Below are 14,645 nucleotides of genomic sequence, written 5' to 3'. Positions count from 1 at the left end.
AGTGCCTGTAGCTCATCAAATCTCCTCAGTGAAGTAATTACAATGAGAAACACGACTTTCCATGAGAGAAATTGCAGTTAACATTTATGCATGGGTTCAAACGGTAAGCCTATTAATCATGTGAAGACTATGTTAGCATTCCACAACGGTGCAGGTGGAAGTCTTGGTGGTCTAACTCTTTTTAGTCCTTCCATAAAAGCTTTGATAACGGATACTCTAAAGAGAGATAAGTGTTGCCTATTTTGTAAATATGCAGCTATTGCAGCAAGATGTAAGCGGAGAGAAGTATAAGCTAATTCTGAGGATTGCTGTTATTACAATAGATAACAAAACGCTTCCTTTTAGCTGTGTAAAGCTCTTGTAGTAGGACTTCTGGCCTCTCTAATAATGTTCATACAGTCTGGTGGAAGATTAAGATAACCAAACTATGACTTCAGGAGCCAGATCGCCAGATTGAGTTCTTTGGGATCTGGGTGTCTGATTTCTCCATGGCTCTGTGTGAGGAGACTGGATGTGTGATGCAGTTTTTGATGCTGGACTACTGATAGGTCTAACAGGGTTGTGAAGCAAGGTTGACGGGCCCATGTGGGAGCTACTAGAATCAGTGTGAGGGATGTTTGCCTGAGTTTCTGAACCACTATTGGAATGAGTGGGAGAGGCGGAAAAGCGTAGGCAAATATCCCTGACCAGTTCATCCATAGTGCATTTCCTTGTGAGAGCGGGAGTGGATACCTGGAGGCAAAGTTTGGGCATTTTGCGTTTTGATGTGTGACAAAAAGATCTATTTGAGGAAACCCCCAACTTTGAAAGTATGGGAGGAGAACTTGAGAGTTAAGTTCTCACTTGTGAATTTGCTGCCTCTGTCTACTGAGAAGTTCGACAAACTGATTGTTAACTCCTGGGAGGTGTTCTGCTGGGAGATAGATTTTGTGGTGAATGGGCCACTTCCAAATGTCTTGAGTCAGGTGTGACGGTTAGGGAGTGCCCCCCCCCCCCTGTTTTTGTATACAATACATAGCGGTCATGTTGTCGGTGCGAACTAGGACAGCTTTGCCTACTAGGTGAACTTGAAAGTCTTTGAGTGCTAGAAACAATGCTAGAAGCTCCAGATGATTTATGTGGAGAGCTCTTTGCTTTTGACTCCAAAAGCCTTGAACTGTGTGATCTTGGAGATGAGCCCCCCAGCCAGTGAGCGACGTGCCTGCTGTTAGCATAGTCTGTGAAACTGGGTCTATGAAAGGCCGTCCTTTTGATACATTTTGTGTTTTCCACCACTGCAGTGAGCAATGAATAATGCCATTTACCAAAACTAGATCGGTTAAGAGACCCTGTGACTGGCTCCACTGATTTGTTAAGAATTCCTGAAGGGGACGCACATGAAGCCTGGCATGGGGAACGATCATGATGCAAGAGGCAATCATGCCGAGAAGCTGCACAAACACTCGAGCTAGTAGTGAGTGAGAGGGCTAAAACTGGAGTCCGCGCCTGAATATTGTGAATCCTGGCTGCATTGGGGAAAGCTAAAGCTCTTTGAGTATCTAAGTGGCTCCTAGATATTTTTGAGTGTTGTAAGGTTGAAGATGCGATTTCAACACATTGACTGTGAACCCCAGTTGGTGCAGTAACTGCAGTGTTATGTGAGTGTGCTGGAGACACTTTGGGTATGTACTGGCTTTAATAAGCAAGTCGTCCATGTACGGGAAGACATTATAAATAAATAAATAATGTGTTGTCTTTGCAGGTGAGCAGCGACTACTAACAGACATTTCATAAAGACTCTGGGAGCAGTGGTGACTCCGAAGAGGAGTACCTTGAACTGGTAATGCTGTCCGCTACTACAAATCTGCAAAAATTTGTGATGAGCAGGATGAATTGGAATGTGGAAATACGCATCCTTTAAGTGTAGAGTAGACAAAGTTGCACTGCTGTAACAGTGGGAGTACTTGTTGAAGCGTCCCCATGTGAAAGTGATTTGATTGTATGTAAAGGTTTAATTCTCTGAGGTCCAAAATAGGTCTGAGAGAACCGTCCTTTTTGGGTATGAGAGAGTACAGGGAGAAGACGCCCAACCCCTGATATTGTAATGGTACGGGTTTCTAAGGCTCCCTTAAAAAGGAGATATTGAAACGCTTGTTTGAGGAGGAGTAAATGGTCTGGTGAAATTTTGTGTGAACGTGGAGGAATGTTTGGAGGATTGTTGGTAAGCTCCAGGCAATAACCAGAATTGATAATTCCCAGTACCCATTTGTCTGTAGTTATTGATTGCCAGAGGGTAGGAATTGTGAAAGACGGGGGGGGGGGGGGGTATTGGGGGGTAGGCAAGTCACTGTTTGGTATTGGAGGCGGAGGTTCGTGTGTTTGAACCTCTACTTCTACCTTTGCCATTGTTGCCTCTGTAGCCCCTTCTAAAGAAACCCTTGGAAGCAGAGGGCTGATTGTTGCTTTTGTACAGTGTAGAGGCAGTGTCTGAGGAGTTATTCATGGACCACCCACAATAGAAGGAGTGCCACAAGGAACCACGGCCAGAAGGGGACTGCAGGACTCCCATAGAGTTGGTCATGTTTGTGTCCTTTTTCATCTTTTCTAAGGGCGTGTCTACAACAGGACCAAAGAGGTGTTTGTCAAACGGCGTGTTAAGAATAGAGGCTTGAACTTCTGGTTCAAACCCAGAAATTATTAACCATGCATGCCTTCCTAGTAGCACGCCAGTGTTGACTGCTCTAGCCGCAGTGTCAGCCACATCTAACGCGCTCCTAATGGAATTGTTAGAGATGAGCTTTCCCTCTTACACTATGGCTTAAGCCTTGGACTTGTGCTCATCAGGCAGGAGTTGGACAGTTGCTCCATTTTGTCCCAATGCGTCCTTTCGTACCTGGCTAAAGGAGCTTGGGTGTTGGATATTAGCCAGAAATTTGCTACATGGGATGCTACTCTTTTCCCTGAGGTGTCTATCAACTTAGACTCTTTGTCCGGAGGTGGAGCATCTCCTGACGTTTAAGAAATAGCCTGTTTACAGGCATTAGGAACTACTAATGAGTCGAAGGGTAACTGGCCCTTGATGTAAACTGGGTCTGATGGTGCAGATTTATACTTTGTCTATCCTAGGGGTGCCAATACGTGCCCGAACAGCATCCTTAAATATGTCATCCACATGTTTTAGAATACCTTTGAGCATGGGGAGTGTGCGAGTAGATCTTTGGGAACTTCTAAGTGTTTCAGAAAGGAAATCCTCCTCTAGAGAGTCTTTGTGTAATTGAACACCGTGATAATCAGCAGCTCTACTTAATACTTCTATATAGCCTACTTTGTCATCTGGTGGAGAATGTTTAGTACAGTAGAGATCAGGATTGTTACCTGTGGGAGATACTGTATTGTAATCCTTCCAGGGGTCTGCAGGTGCTGGATCATTGTACCCATCCCTGTCATCCTGATCATCAAGTGTGTATGGTGGTGGTGGTGAATTAGTAGGGGTAATTACCAAGTGCTGTGTTTCCGGGGAATGAGGTGGTGTAGAAGGGGGCTTAGTAACCACGTGTTTCCGTTTTAAAGGGATGTGAAAGGCTTCCGCAGAGTCAGATTTATTTTTGAGTGGCAATTTAGTCAAAATATGTCCAGTTTTTTGGTTTGATGTACAGTTCCTGTTTCAGGTCTGGTTTTGGAGTAGGGACATCGAAACGGGGTTCCTTTGATGATATCAAAGCATCTATGTTTTTCGGCACCAAAGTTTACAGTGCCAGTGTCTGGGTGCCGAGGATTTAGGTTCCGAAAACTATTTGGGCGTCGAAGGTGGTGGGCCTGTGATGGGTTTTGTCTTCAACCACGAATGTTTCAGCTTGATGATCGAGTGTGGACGACTCGATCCCGAGCCGGAACTCGGTGCCGAGCCCGAAGGCGGGGCATTGGAAGCATGTGGTTGTGCCGACCATGGACCGAAGGCAGAGGTGGGACTGGAGCCTTTTTCTTCGGCTGAGTTGGACTTTGGGGCAAGGGAGGATTGCTACTCATGATAAGCTGACCTTGCGGGATGTCTTCGTCCACATCAGAGCCGGACTCGGAGATATGCTCTTCTTGTTATTCCCTGTCTCATATGGCATTGACTGTTTCCTGTTCAGAATCTTCTCTGAAGAGGTCCGGAATGGAGCCGGTATTTTGGCTCTGCATGTCGCAACGTCCAGCCTTACGGTCGTAGAGTGTTTTCTTCGAGCGGAAAGATTTACATGCATCACAGTCTTGTTCCTTGTGCTCCAGAGATAAGCACAGTTTGCACATGCACGGGAACTTTGCGTAGCACCAAGGGCAGAATTTAAATGGAGTCCGTTCCATCGACTGCAAGGCAGACCGATGCGGATAGGCCAGATGGCCTTCCACGAGATTCAAGATCGAAAATAGTTTTTGTATTAAATACGATATGAGGAGAAGGGAAATACGTGACTGAAAACAATACCGTCAAGGGTAAGTGGATTGCACACCGAGGGAAACCTGAGAAACGGTGTTGAACTGGCGCACAGTAATTCATGTCTGAACCCGAAGGCAGAAAAAAAACAATTTAACAATGGAGTCGATGCCATGCACTCTATCACTGAGAGGAGGAGTCACCAACCTTGTGACTGGAAAGACTTCTTCGAAGAAAAATACCTTGCAAACATCCAGAGCCAACACTAGATGGAAGGAGTATGCAAAGCACATGATCTACAACTCACATGCCTCGGACAGAAGATAGTCCTTTAACCATATCCAAATGCCCAACTCACAATATATTTCCCACCAGTTAGAAAGTTCCACCTTAACGGCCTGTGCGACCTTTTCATATTCCTGGTTAGGGTGTCTGATAAAGTCTTTGAGGTTTGAGATTCCTATTATCCACAGGTAGTTCACTTTTCCATCTGCCAACTGCTAGGACACATACATCCAAAGCTTCTGCACCGTCTGGGCTGACACTTTGATGGCTAGACCCTCAGAGTTGGAGAGATTATCAACCTTCAAGATAATAACCTGGAAATGTAGAAAGAAGTTCCAGCATCTGCGATGCAAAGAGCATTAATGGGTCAATAAAGGTGAGAATAATGCCATCTGCAAAAACTGCCCTTTGCAGACATCTGGTCACAACTTCACTTGATTTGTAGATGGGGTACCTTTGTATACAGTGTGAGGCTCAGGGATCACTGTAAGGGGAAATACAAACACCTTTGCCTCGTGCCCCTCCTTATATCTCACCTCGTTGTACCCGACTCTTAACTGTATTTTCGCTTCTGGTGTTTTGACATTTCTCCACAGTATGAAGGATCTTTTTAGCAATATCTCCCGTCTCTCCCTCTCCCTTTAATGAACATTGTCAGATCTGGGTGAATCAAATACTACTCAGCCATTGCAGTTTTACCCTTAGTATTTTTGAAAATAGTTTAATATCGATAGAGCATTGATATTGGTTGGTATAATTGACCGAGCGTACGGTCTTTTCCTTGTTTGCGTATCAGGGATATGGATGCCACGTCCATGATTCAGCAACTGACGCCTCTGCAACCTTAGCCAGTTTCCATCCAGAAGAACCGGCAAGGATTGTAGCAGGGATGTCGAAGTGTCCGGTGCGGAACGCGAGCTACACTAAGATCGAATGGGGTCAGTTTGTGCCAGGGAAGGCCACGTTAGTATGGAAGCCCAACTGGAGGAACCACCGGGTCCGTGGGGCTCAAATGTGCATCAGTGGCTCCCGAAACCATTTTTAAGAGTTGCGGCATGGCATCCTTTAAGGCCTCATTTAGATTCTCAACAGACAATGTCCTAGGAAATTGTGGATGCATCAGCTCCAAAGCAGAGATCATCTCAAGTATGAACGTGGAAGTCAGATTGTGGCCCGTGGACTGTAGGCTACACAACTTCTGCTGAAAGCAGAAGCATCGGGAAAGGAGTACAACCTTACTTTGAATTCTTATGTATACGTTTGGACATTTCTTTGAATGTTGTCATGGTCTTACCAAAGGTCAACTAACAGCTTGTGACCTAGAGCGATACATCCCCCTCTTTTTATGCTTGTTGAAATAGAGCTGGTCTTTCAGCTTCCTGATGGCTTTCCATGCATAACGGAGCAATTGTTGTAGGACTTGTTGTCAAGCATGGCGCTGAGGCACCAAAGTCAAACCCTACAAACACTGTTGAGGGCTGTGAATGTCATCTGCTTACTGCAACCGTGGCACAGTTTAAACCCTGCTAGTGTAGTGGGCGACATCCATGCAGTCTTTCACTGAAAATTTCAAAATGATTCATGAAGTCAGAGGTCATTAGTCTGGTACTGGTATCCAAGTCTAATGAATGTATGACACTGACTTTGTAAGCTGTACTTGCCTTGGCAGAATCTGCTATCTTTGGTTCCTTAGGGCATCAATGTTTAGATCAGATGCATGCATTTGTACTAGAGAAATGGGATCTGGTATCTGTGCATCTGTTAATTGATAGAGTGTTCGGAAATAAAGATATTAAAGGTGTATATGACAAGCATACTCCAGGGCACAGTTTCCCCACAGGACAGTCCCCAGATGGAGTGAAAGACCTCATTTCAGGAACAAAGTGCACATCAGCAGAACGAGCATGGGTGGAGACAAGGAAGCCTAAATGGAAGCAAATTTGGAATCATCATCAAGCAGAAATGTGAACAGTCTGAAATGCTTACTTGCAACTGGCTCACTAATTTTCAAGAAAGGAAATACTGACATATCCACTGTCCGGTCTACATAGTACTGTGTAAAATGGAACAACACTATTGAGGATGGTCTGGGACTTTACACCAGCAGACATAACGGAACACAGGAGATTCTGGATCGGTTCCTTTATTTCTGTGGGCTAGAAAGGGCATCAACTGACATTCTGCAGAGTTTAAAGAAAAACACAGATGTTGAAACAAGAACTTAGACCTGTGCTGAAGACATGGTTCCCTACATTGTATATAGGTTTATGCTACACAGTTCATTTATCTGTCATCGTCAGCTTTACGAAGGTGAAATTCCCGAGATTTTAGAGCCAGTGGGTCCTTCTGAACATATTTTGGCGTGAGGTTCAGGCAGCATATTGAGGTGCACCACAGTCTTCGTGTTTCACAGCACATGGAATTAAGCCCCAAAGTTAGGGCTCTGTGGAAACTCAGAGTTGGTTTTAAAAGAAGAAGCACAAGTAAGTGGGATGAGATACCAGGGTTAGGTATTTTTCACCATCTAGAAACGAGACTCAATACTGGACCGAGCAGTGCCAACAAGTCATATCATACTGGACAGAACAGGGCCAACAAGCCAATAGCTTAGACCGTCTTTCCTTGAGTATCAGTGTGAAATGTCCTGGAAAAAAAACAGTTGTTTTGTTTGCTGCTTCCACGCTACGACTACCTAATGTCTTTGAAAGACCAGGGACCTCAATAAGAACTAAGCAACAATGGGGCATGCTCATCAAAAGCAGAGAGAGAAAGCAAAGTAGTGTTGTCAGGTCTGGATCAGACCCATGCAAGTTCTGACAGTTACTTCATAACAACTGTAGTAGACATTAGTGTCATGTTTTTAAGGTGGTTGTGGATCCAAAAGCTAAGCATGGTGACAGAAGTTGGCTACAGAATGGGGAAGAACGAAATGAATAAAAGAATCTGGAAACGCCATGAATGCATGCACTCGACGGAACTCACTTTAAAAAAATAAATAATAAAAAAAAAGTCTTCCCTCAAACCCAAGTGGAAGAAAGGACTCCGGTAGAGAGAACAGGCAGATGCACTGAATGGAGGACCCTGGATGAACAGCGCATGTGCACTGGATCCCATCAGTACCGAAAAAAAAAGAAATTACGTGTTTGTCTAGAACGGGGACAAAACATCCAAGAGTTTGTAGACAAGGTTCCAAATACAGAGGTACTTTAAAGGTTTAGTTTCACTGGCAGAGATGATTATTTTTACAAGGTATTTATTACTGAGCAACAAAGGATCAGGAGGACACTTGTGGAAAAATGGTTCAAAGCTTAATCAAGCCCTTGGTGATCTGTACACATAATGTACTTGATCTGAAGCCACTGAAACATTAACCAAGACTGAAATAAGGACTGTGTAAGAACACAAAGGTGCAACACTAAAATCAAATCTAGAGCTACAGACAAACTACTGATGTTACATCTGCAGACAAAACAAGGAGACTAGATGGGATTGGAAATGTGTCTATATTTCTACAGACGATATACATAAAAATCAAATTTACTGAAGTCAAATTTTGTGAAAAAGCAAACAAATCATTCTTTTCGTAAAGAGAAAATTAGGAAAAATCCAACATTTAACTTCCCTGCCAAGCTAGAAAGATTGGACAAGATCCTGTTAAAAGACGATAGAATACCACAGTGATACATAAACTTTGGGAAAAACACATTTAAAAAAAAAGTAGTACCTCATCTTCCTCAATGGTCTTGGCGGCAAGGAAGAAGCAACTCACTGCAATGCATCGAAGATATTTTGGACGAGCCTACAATAAAAAGTACAACATTACAAAAATGCTTGTATAGAGTGACAACTAATCAATGGTGACAAATCACAGCAGTAGATTGTAAGTAGCTGCACAAAATGCGACCACACAGGTTCACGCCAACCCACGCTGAACAATTTGAGATTTCTAAGGTTCTCTACTGACCTTAAGGCTTCGCCTTTCCTCAGATAACATGTCAATAAGAATGGTCAACGCCTGGGATCAGATCATCATTATTTGTAAGAAAACTCTACTTCTCCCAGCGTCCATCCTCTGCATGATCATACAAGTCCTTATTCTGACCAATACTGATGGGTTCTATGCTCTCCTCACTGGCCTCCCTTACTCCACTTATATCAGCTTTCTGTGAAGAAACCTCTAATGGCCCCAATGCAGGCAAGCACCAAATATAGATCCTGTATGTAATCTACAAGGCCTTACACCTGAATTCCTAGCATAAACATTCTCCTTCCCTTGCTATGTCTGCATCATCTGCAGCACTAATCAACTGATATCAGAAGTATGTAACGGCAGGAAGAAAAAAAAATAGACAGCACAGCGAAGACGAACCACTACGCAGATGCCATAAAAAACTAAGGAATGTGCCAGCCGGACCCCTTTCTGATTTCTTTTTTTTTTTAACGCATTTGAGCTCGGAAGCTCCGCCCCCCACTTCGTGGAGGCGGAGGCCCGAGCCCTAAAAACAAGCCTCTCCCTCATGTTGCTCTTCCCCATATGAGATTATCATCATCTCTAGCAATGGACAGAAAAGAATGCAAGGCCCTATGGGTCGCATTATCTTTCCTCTCCATTTGACAATTTACCATTACAGAGCCCACAACGCAAGTGCATCGAAATTAAGTAAACTGTGTTCTACTATGCCTTTTAAGCTATTTATAACTAACTATGATGTAACCATCTCATATTCTGCTTTTGTAAACATCGCCCGATGTTTCTACACCTCATGTGTAGCCCATCTTTCTGAAAAGTCCATCCTGACAGTTCTGGGTAAGATCTACACAATAAAAATATCAGATTATTATTATTTTTTTTTAATCAACTATAAAAAAAATATGTGCAATCACATGATCATGAACCACCTAAGTGTTGCAGCCAATCTGCAATGGTCCTCTGTGTTTAGCCCAGCATGACAATTTATAGTCAAACAGCAGATTAAAAATCTCACACTATCTATATTGGAAACTTAAGAAATGTACAGAAAATAGATTGAGACAAGATTGGGTGGAAACAAGCACACGTAGCCGGACAATCCAATTGTCTTTATTTATTCAGAAAATGTCTATATAAAATGTTAACAATTTTATTTAGCATTTTGCATTATATAAAAAAGAAAAACATGACATTTCACATGCACCTTGAAAATCAATGGCATAAGACATTAAGGCGGGACCAACCCCACAACTGTTTTTCAATGGAGGATCACAAATAAGTAGTCAAACTGGCTACAAGGACTTCCTTTGACTATCTGTAATATGGGATCCAAACACCCACCTTCTGAGCCCACAGTAGATAATGGTGCTTACATCAACCAGCATCTGAAGTTGGGTTGTTTTCTGTGTCCGAGGGGGGCATCATGCATAACTCTGATGCCGCAGTGCCTTAGACATTGTTAGATGCATCCCCCCAGTTTGTTGCAGTCGCTTTATGTAGGTGGTAAAGGAACGCCAGGTCGTGTCTAACGTAGCAACTCTGTCTCTTAGGATTGCAGTCAGCTTTTCCATGGTGCAGAAAGTCCACACCTTCCCCACCACATGTTAAACTGAGGTGCATGTAGTTGCTTCCACATATGAGCTATGCTCAGTCTTGCTACCAAGAGGACGTGAGAGAAAAGCCACCATTTGTGGAGTCGGAGTGTGGAAGAGCCTATCTGCCACCAGGTTACCTAAAATAACCAAGAGCTGGTTGCATGGCAGTGTAACATTAATGATGGATTGTACCGTATCTAGGACCTCGTTCAAGAATGTTTGTATGGTCACGCAGGTCCATCAAGTGTGGAAGAGCATGTTCCTGTCGCTGCACCCCTTCCAACATAGCTCTGAGCCCCATACGTCTTATGGAGCTGCACTGGAGTGAGATACCCGTGTGTGAGGATTTAGTTCGCTTTGTACCAGAGGCAAATGGAAGACTTAGAAGCCCTCTGCCATATTGCCCCCCACATATTTCATCTGTAATTTCCATGTCCAATTCCCTTTCCCATATTTTCACAGAGGCATGCTTCTTCGGAGGTAACTCAATGATGCAATGATATAGCCAAGATATACAGCTGTGGTGAACACTATTTAATTATAGAATTTCTATGGGCGTTAGCTCCCTTTGCATAGTTATGCGGGCAGTGGGTCACACAGCCCAATGTGTCCCGCCTAGACAAAGCATATTTCTCCACAACATCCCTATTTGTTTGCATATCTCCATTACTTTAAAAGTAGTGCAGACTAGGGGAGCAGCCCTAAACCCCAATAAAGGAACCTAGAGGTATCATGCCAGGGAAAAAATCTGGATTGATTGCTGAAGAAGTGAGGTGGAAGGGATATGCCGGAAATTTGCTCAGCCCTCACACCTCGCCCCAGTACACCAGGAGTGTGAATGTCAAGGGCAGAGGTAAGGGACCGCCTGTTCAAGCAGACTTGGGAAGCCAGAGAAGATCACCCAGAGGCACAAATAAAAAGTCCTGTTCCACCTGTACTCAGAGTTTAATTTTGGGGTTGTGGTTCCAGTCCAATGAGGGTCGTAGCAGCACAGCTAGGACATAGGTGGCAACATCCAGAAAATCTAAGGCTCCTATAGCTGTGGAGCGAAAGAGTCGCCTGAGCCACTTGTGGCACTTTGCCCCTTCAGACGAAACCAAGCATTTTGTTCCTTTTTTGCGTCTGCATCAATTTGGGGATAGTAAGGGGAAGGGTTTGGAGGATGTACTATAATCGAGGCATAAAATTAATTTTAAGGCAATGCAGCCGGCCGAATCAAGAGATGTCTAATTTGCCCAACTGTAGAGTTCTTTGTAAAGGGCAGTACATAGGGGAGAAATATTGCTATTGTATAGGGCATTCGAGTGTGTCAGAAGCTGGACCTCTAGGTATGTAATTCCTGAGGTCGCCCATTGAAAGCCACCTCGTTGAACAGGACCGCTACAGCTATCATATGGGTCTGTTACTCCCATCCCCCAGTATTTACAGAAATTGATTTTGAAGCCTAAAGCTTGGCCAAAGAGATCTCACTCCCTCATCAACATAGGGATAGTTGAATCCAGGTCGGTGAAAAAGCATAAAATATCACGGTGAATACGGCTAGTCTGTGTTCTTTACCATTTTAAATAATAGCATATATAATATCACAAGGAGCAACGAAAAACACATTAATTTAAATCTTCATTAATTGTAGCACAGCTCTGTTGTAACACGACGGGTTCCTAAAACAAGGGATTCACAGGTGTCGCTAACCCTTCGTACACCTTAGTCTTAACAGATTTCAAATGCCTTTTCTTTTCTACTAAAACCGTGGACATAACAGACAAATGCATGAATCGTTTTGGATTCCTCGCACATATTTGCAGAACGTCTAAGAGAAACCTCTAGCATACCTCTATCCTTCCCAAAAGAATCCAAAATTAAATAGTAAGAGGGGGCCAACGCTACAGTGGGCCCAAAATAAAAGTTAGGTAAAATGGTGCTCAATGTTTAGATCGAAAAACATTTTTTTGCTAAAAAAAAAAACATTTTTGTAACCTTAAATAAACACTGTAATAGCCTATAATGAAAATAAGAATTACTTGGCTGTCAGATACATAATTAAATCTCACTGCAGAAAGCCGTAGGTATTTGGCAATACCTTGTGTCACCACTGAACACACCATACAATACAAAATTTTAAAAGGGTCTCCGGTGCATCCCTCTTTAGCCATTGCCATGTTAGGGTCAGACGCTTTCAGGCATAGACTCTAAAGGCTCTCCAACACAATTCTCAAATAGTTATGGATTCCTGGTCTATTTAATTTCACGAATTACAATCAAAATCATAGAAATTCAAAGTACGGCCCGGGGATCGAATGCGGCCCTCCTGACCTTTACATGCGGTTCCCTGGTCAACAGCAGCACTCGACTGCAGTTTACTCGACTCTGCACTAGCAATAATAAATATGCTAAATAAGCAAGCAAGCCTTCATTTAACCCCTCCCATGCTGGTGACGGAACCGCTCCTTCACCAGCCACGGACGCGCTGTGCTGATGACGGAGCGGTTCCGCCACGGCCCGCTCGGCGCGCCTGTGCGGCGCGGATTCCGCGCCTGCGCTGGACGTTCTGTTGTGTGGGCGGGGCCGTGACGGACCGCTCCGTCATCAGCACAGCGCACCCGAGGCTCGTGATGGAGCGGTTCCATCACAAGCATGGGAGCGCCGCGCGGCCCCCCCACCCCCCTAGCGCTGCGGCGGAATTGCCGCCGCAGCGAAGGGGTTAAAGGTGCATTGGTGCAAAAGAAAGGAAGTAACTAGGGAGTCCCACTGAAATTTCGGAACACCTTCATTTTTAAAAGCATCTTGAAGCAAAAGTGTAAAAATATGTCTCCAAAATTCAAAAAGATTAATTATCATGCAGCACCTTTTCACCTTAGTACATCGGATTATATCAGTGCCTTCAATCATGAATTTAGAAACATTATGTGATTCAGACAAGAATTTAGGTTTAACTTTCTTTTTATTGGCATTCCGCAATAAAGTAACATACAATTCCAGACAATTGCACCCTGCTGTTCGCCATTCAGAGCCTTTTACAACCCATGTTCTTCCTTGACATGCCATAACCAGGAACTCTCAGCAGGGCTCCGAGTTGGCTTACTTAAATGTCCGAAATGTCTTTATACTGTCTGGAATCTCGCTCCAACTCGTAGGTGGCACTGCCATTAAACAAAATAACGAAAAAAAAGCCCCCCCCCGCCCTCCCTCGAACTGGTGAGCTTAGGACGACTGAACTATCTACTAATAGCGACTTAAGCATAACTACTGCAGCTGTGTTAGACTGGGGATACAGAGCCTGTGAGGCACAGGAGACGCAGGTATCTGTTGCATGTGATTGCGTTCATCTCAGTGAACAAAAGTGAGAGCAGCGGCTGCCAGATTTCATTAAAACTCGTCATGGAGTTGGTGAGTGAGGCCTGTATGCGTTCCAGCCTGAGAATGTACCATAGTCTGTGTAGCCACCCATAATATGTCGGTTTCACCTGTGTTCCCCAATGCGATAAGATGTTTTGGAGAGCCGCCCCCAATGCTAGCCCCATGTGTTTCCCTTTTCGGGACCTTGGTGGATATGTCAGCGGGTTAGGCAGGCCCAAGCCCACGTTGGCCGGATATTCAGGATCAGTGTATCGAATTGGCGATCCACATCATCCAGGATTGCCGACCAATAACTCGCCAATTCTGCACATTCCCACAATACGTTAACTAGTGGGCCTTCTGCTCAGCACCCACGCCAACAAGCTGGGCTATGATCAGGAATCCCTATATGCAGACAGACACACTGCCAGTACACAGCAACCTTAACTGCTGTCTCTCTACTAGCGGTATTACGTGCAGTGTGGTTAGGGCGATAGTAGATATCCGTCCACCCCTTTACTGAGGTCCCTTGCCCATCTCCTCTGTCCAGCCGTGGATTCTTGCGGGACTTGAGGGCGTAGCGCCTCATAACTCAGAGATCATTTTCTTATCATTGGTCTTCTTGTAAAGCCATTTTTCAAATTTTGCCAACTTCCTAGAGACCTTAGGTAGCACCTCTGTATGAAGCAGCCCATGCCTCAGTAGCAGGTAGTGGAACCATTCGGTCTCTGGAAGGCCGTATTCTGCGTGCATGTCATAGAAGGAAACAATCCCCTCCAGATCGAAAAAGTGTCCTACTGCTTTTGCATTCCGCCTCCCTCCACCTCAGAAACGCCCTTTCGCCAGCCCCCAGGGAAAAGTCCTTATTGTCGAGGATGGGAGTTACTGGCGAAGGAAAAGAGGACAACCCTTTTTTCAGAACGACTCCATCCCAAACCCTTAGCAATGAGTGCGTGACAGGGAAGCCCCTGAGATTGGGAGGTCTGTCCTCACGCTTAAGGAATGGGACCTTCCAAAGTGACAGCTTGGCCAGCACCCTGTCTTGGAACAGCCATCCCTTTTCGGA

The 14,645-nt window shown here is 44.4% G+C and overlaps 1 protein-coding gene across 2 annotated transcripts in view; it reads right to left on the bottom strand.

Moving 5' to 3' along the window:
* CCNI (cyclin I) overlaps positions 1 to 14,645 on the bottom strand; it is a 431,201-nt gene that overhangs the window by 125,266 nt on the left and 291,290 nt on the right. For both annotated transcript variants that reach the window (XM_078676373.1, XM_078676374.1), the window contains one exon: positions 8,403 to 8,477. In XM_078676373.1, coding sequence (XP_078532499.1) covers positions 8,403 to 8,477 — 75 coding nt within the window. The remainder of the gene's footprint in view (positions 1 to 8,402; positions 8,478 to 14,645) is intronic.

Source organism: Lissotriton helveticus, chromosome 2_1 (assembly GCF_964261635.1).
Source record: "Lissotriton helveticus chromosome 2_1, aLisHel1.1, whole genome shotgun sequence".
Lineage (NCBI taxonomy): Eukaryota > Metazoa > Chordata > Amphibia > Caudata > Salamandridae > Lissotriton > Lissotriton helveticus.
Note: the sequence above shows the minus strand (reverse complement) of the source record. Positions and strands in the feature narration are given on the sequence as shown.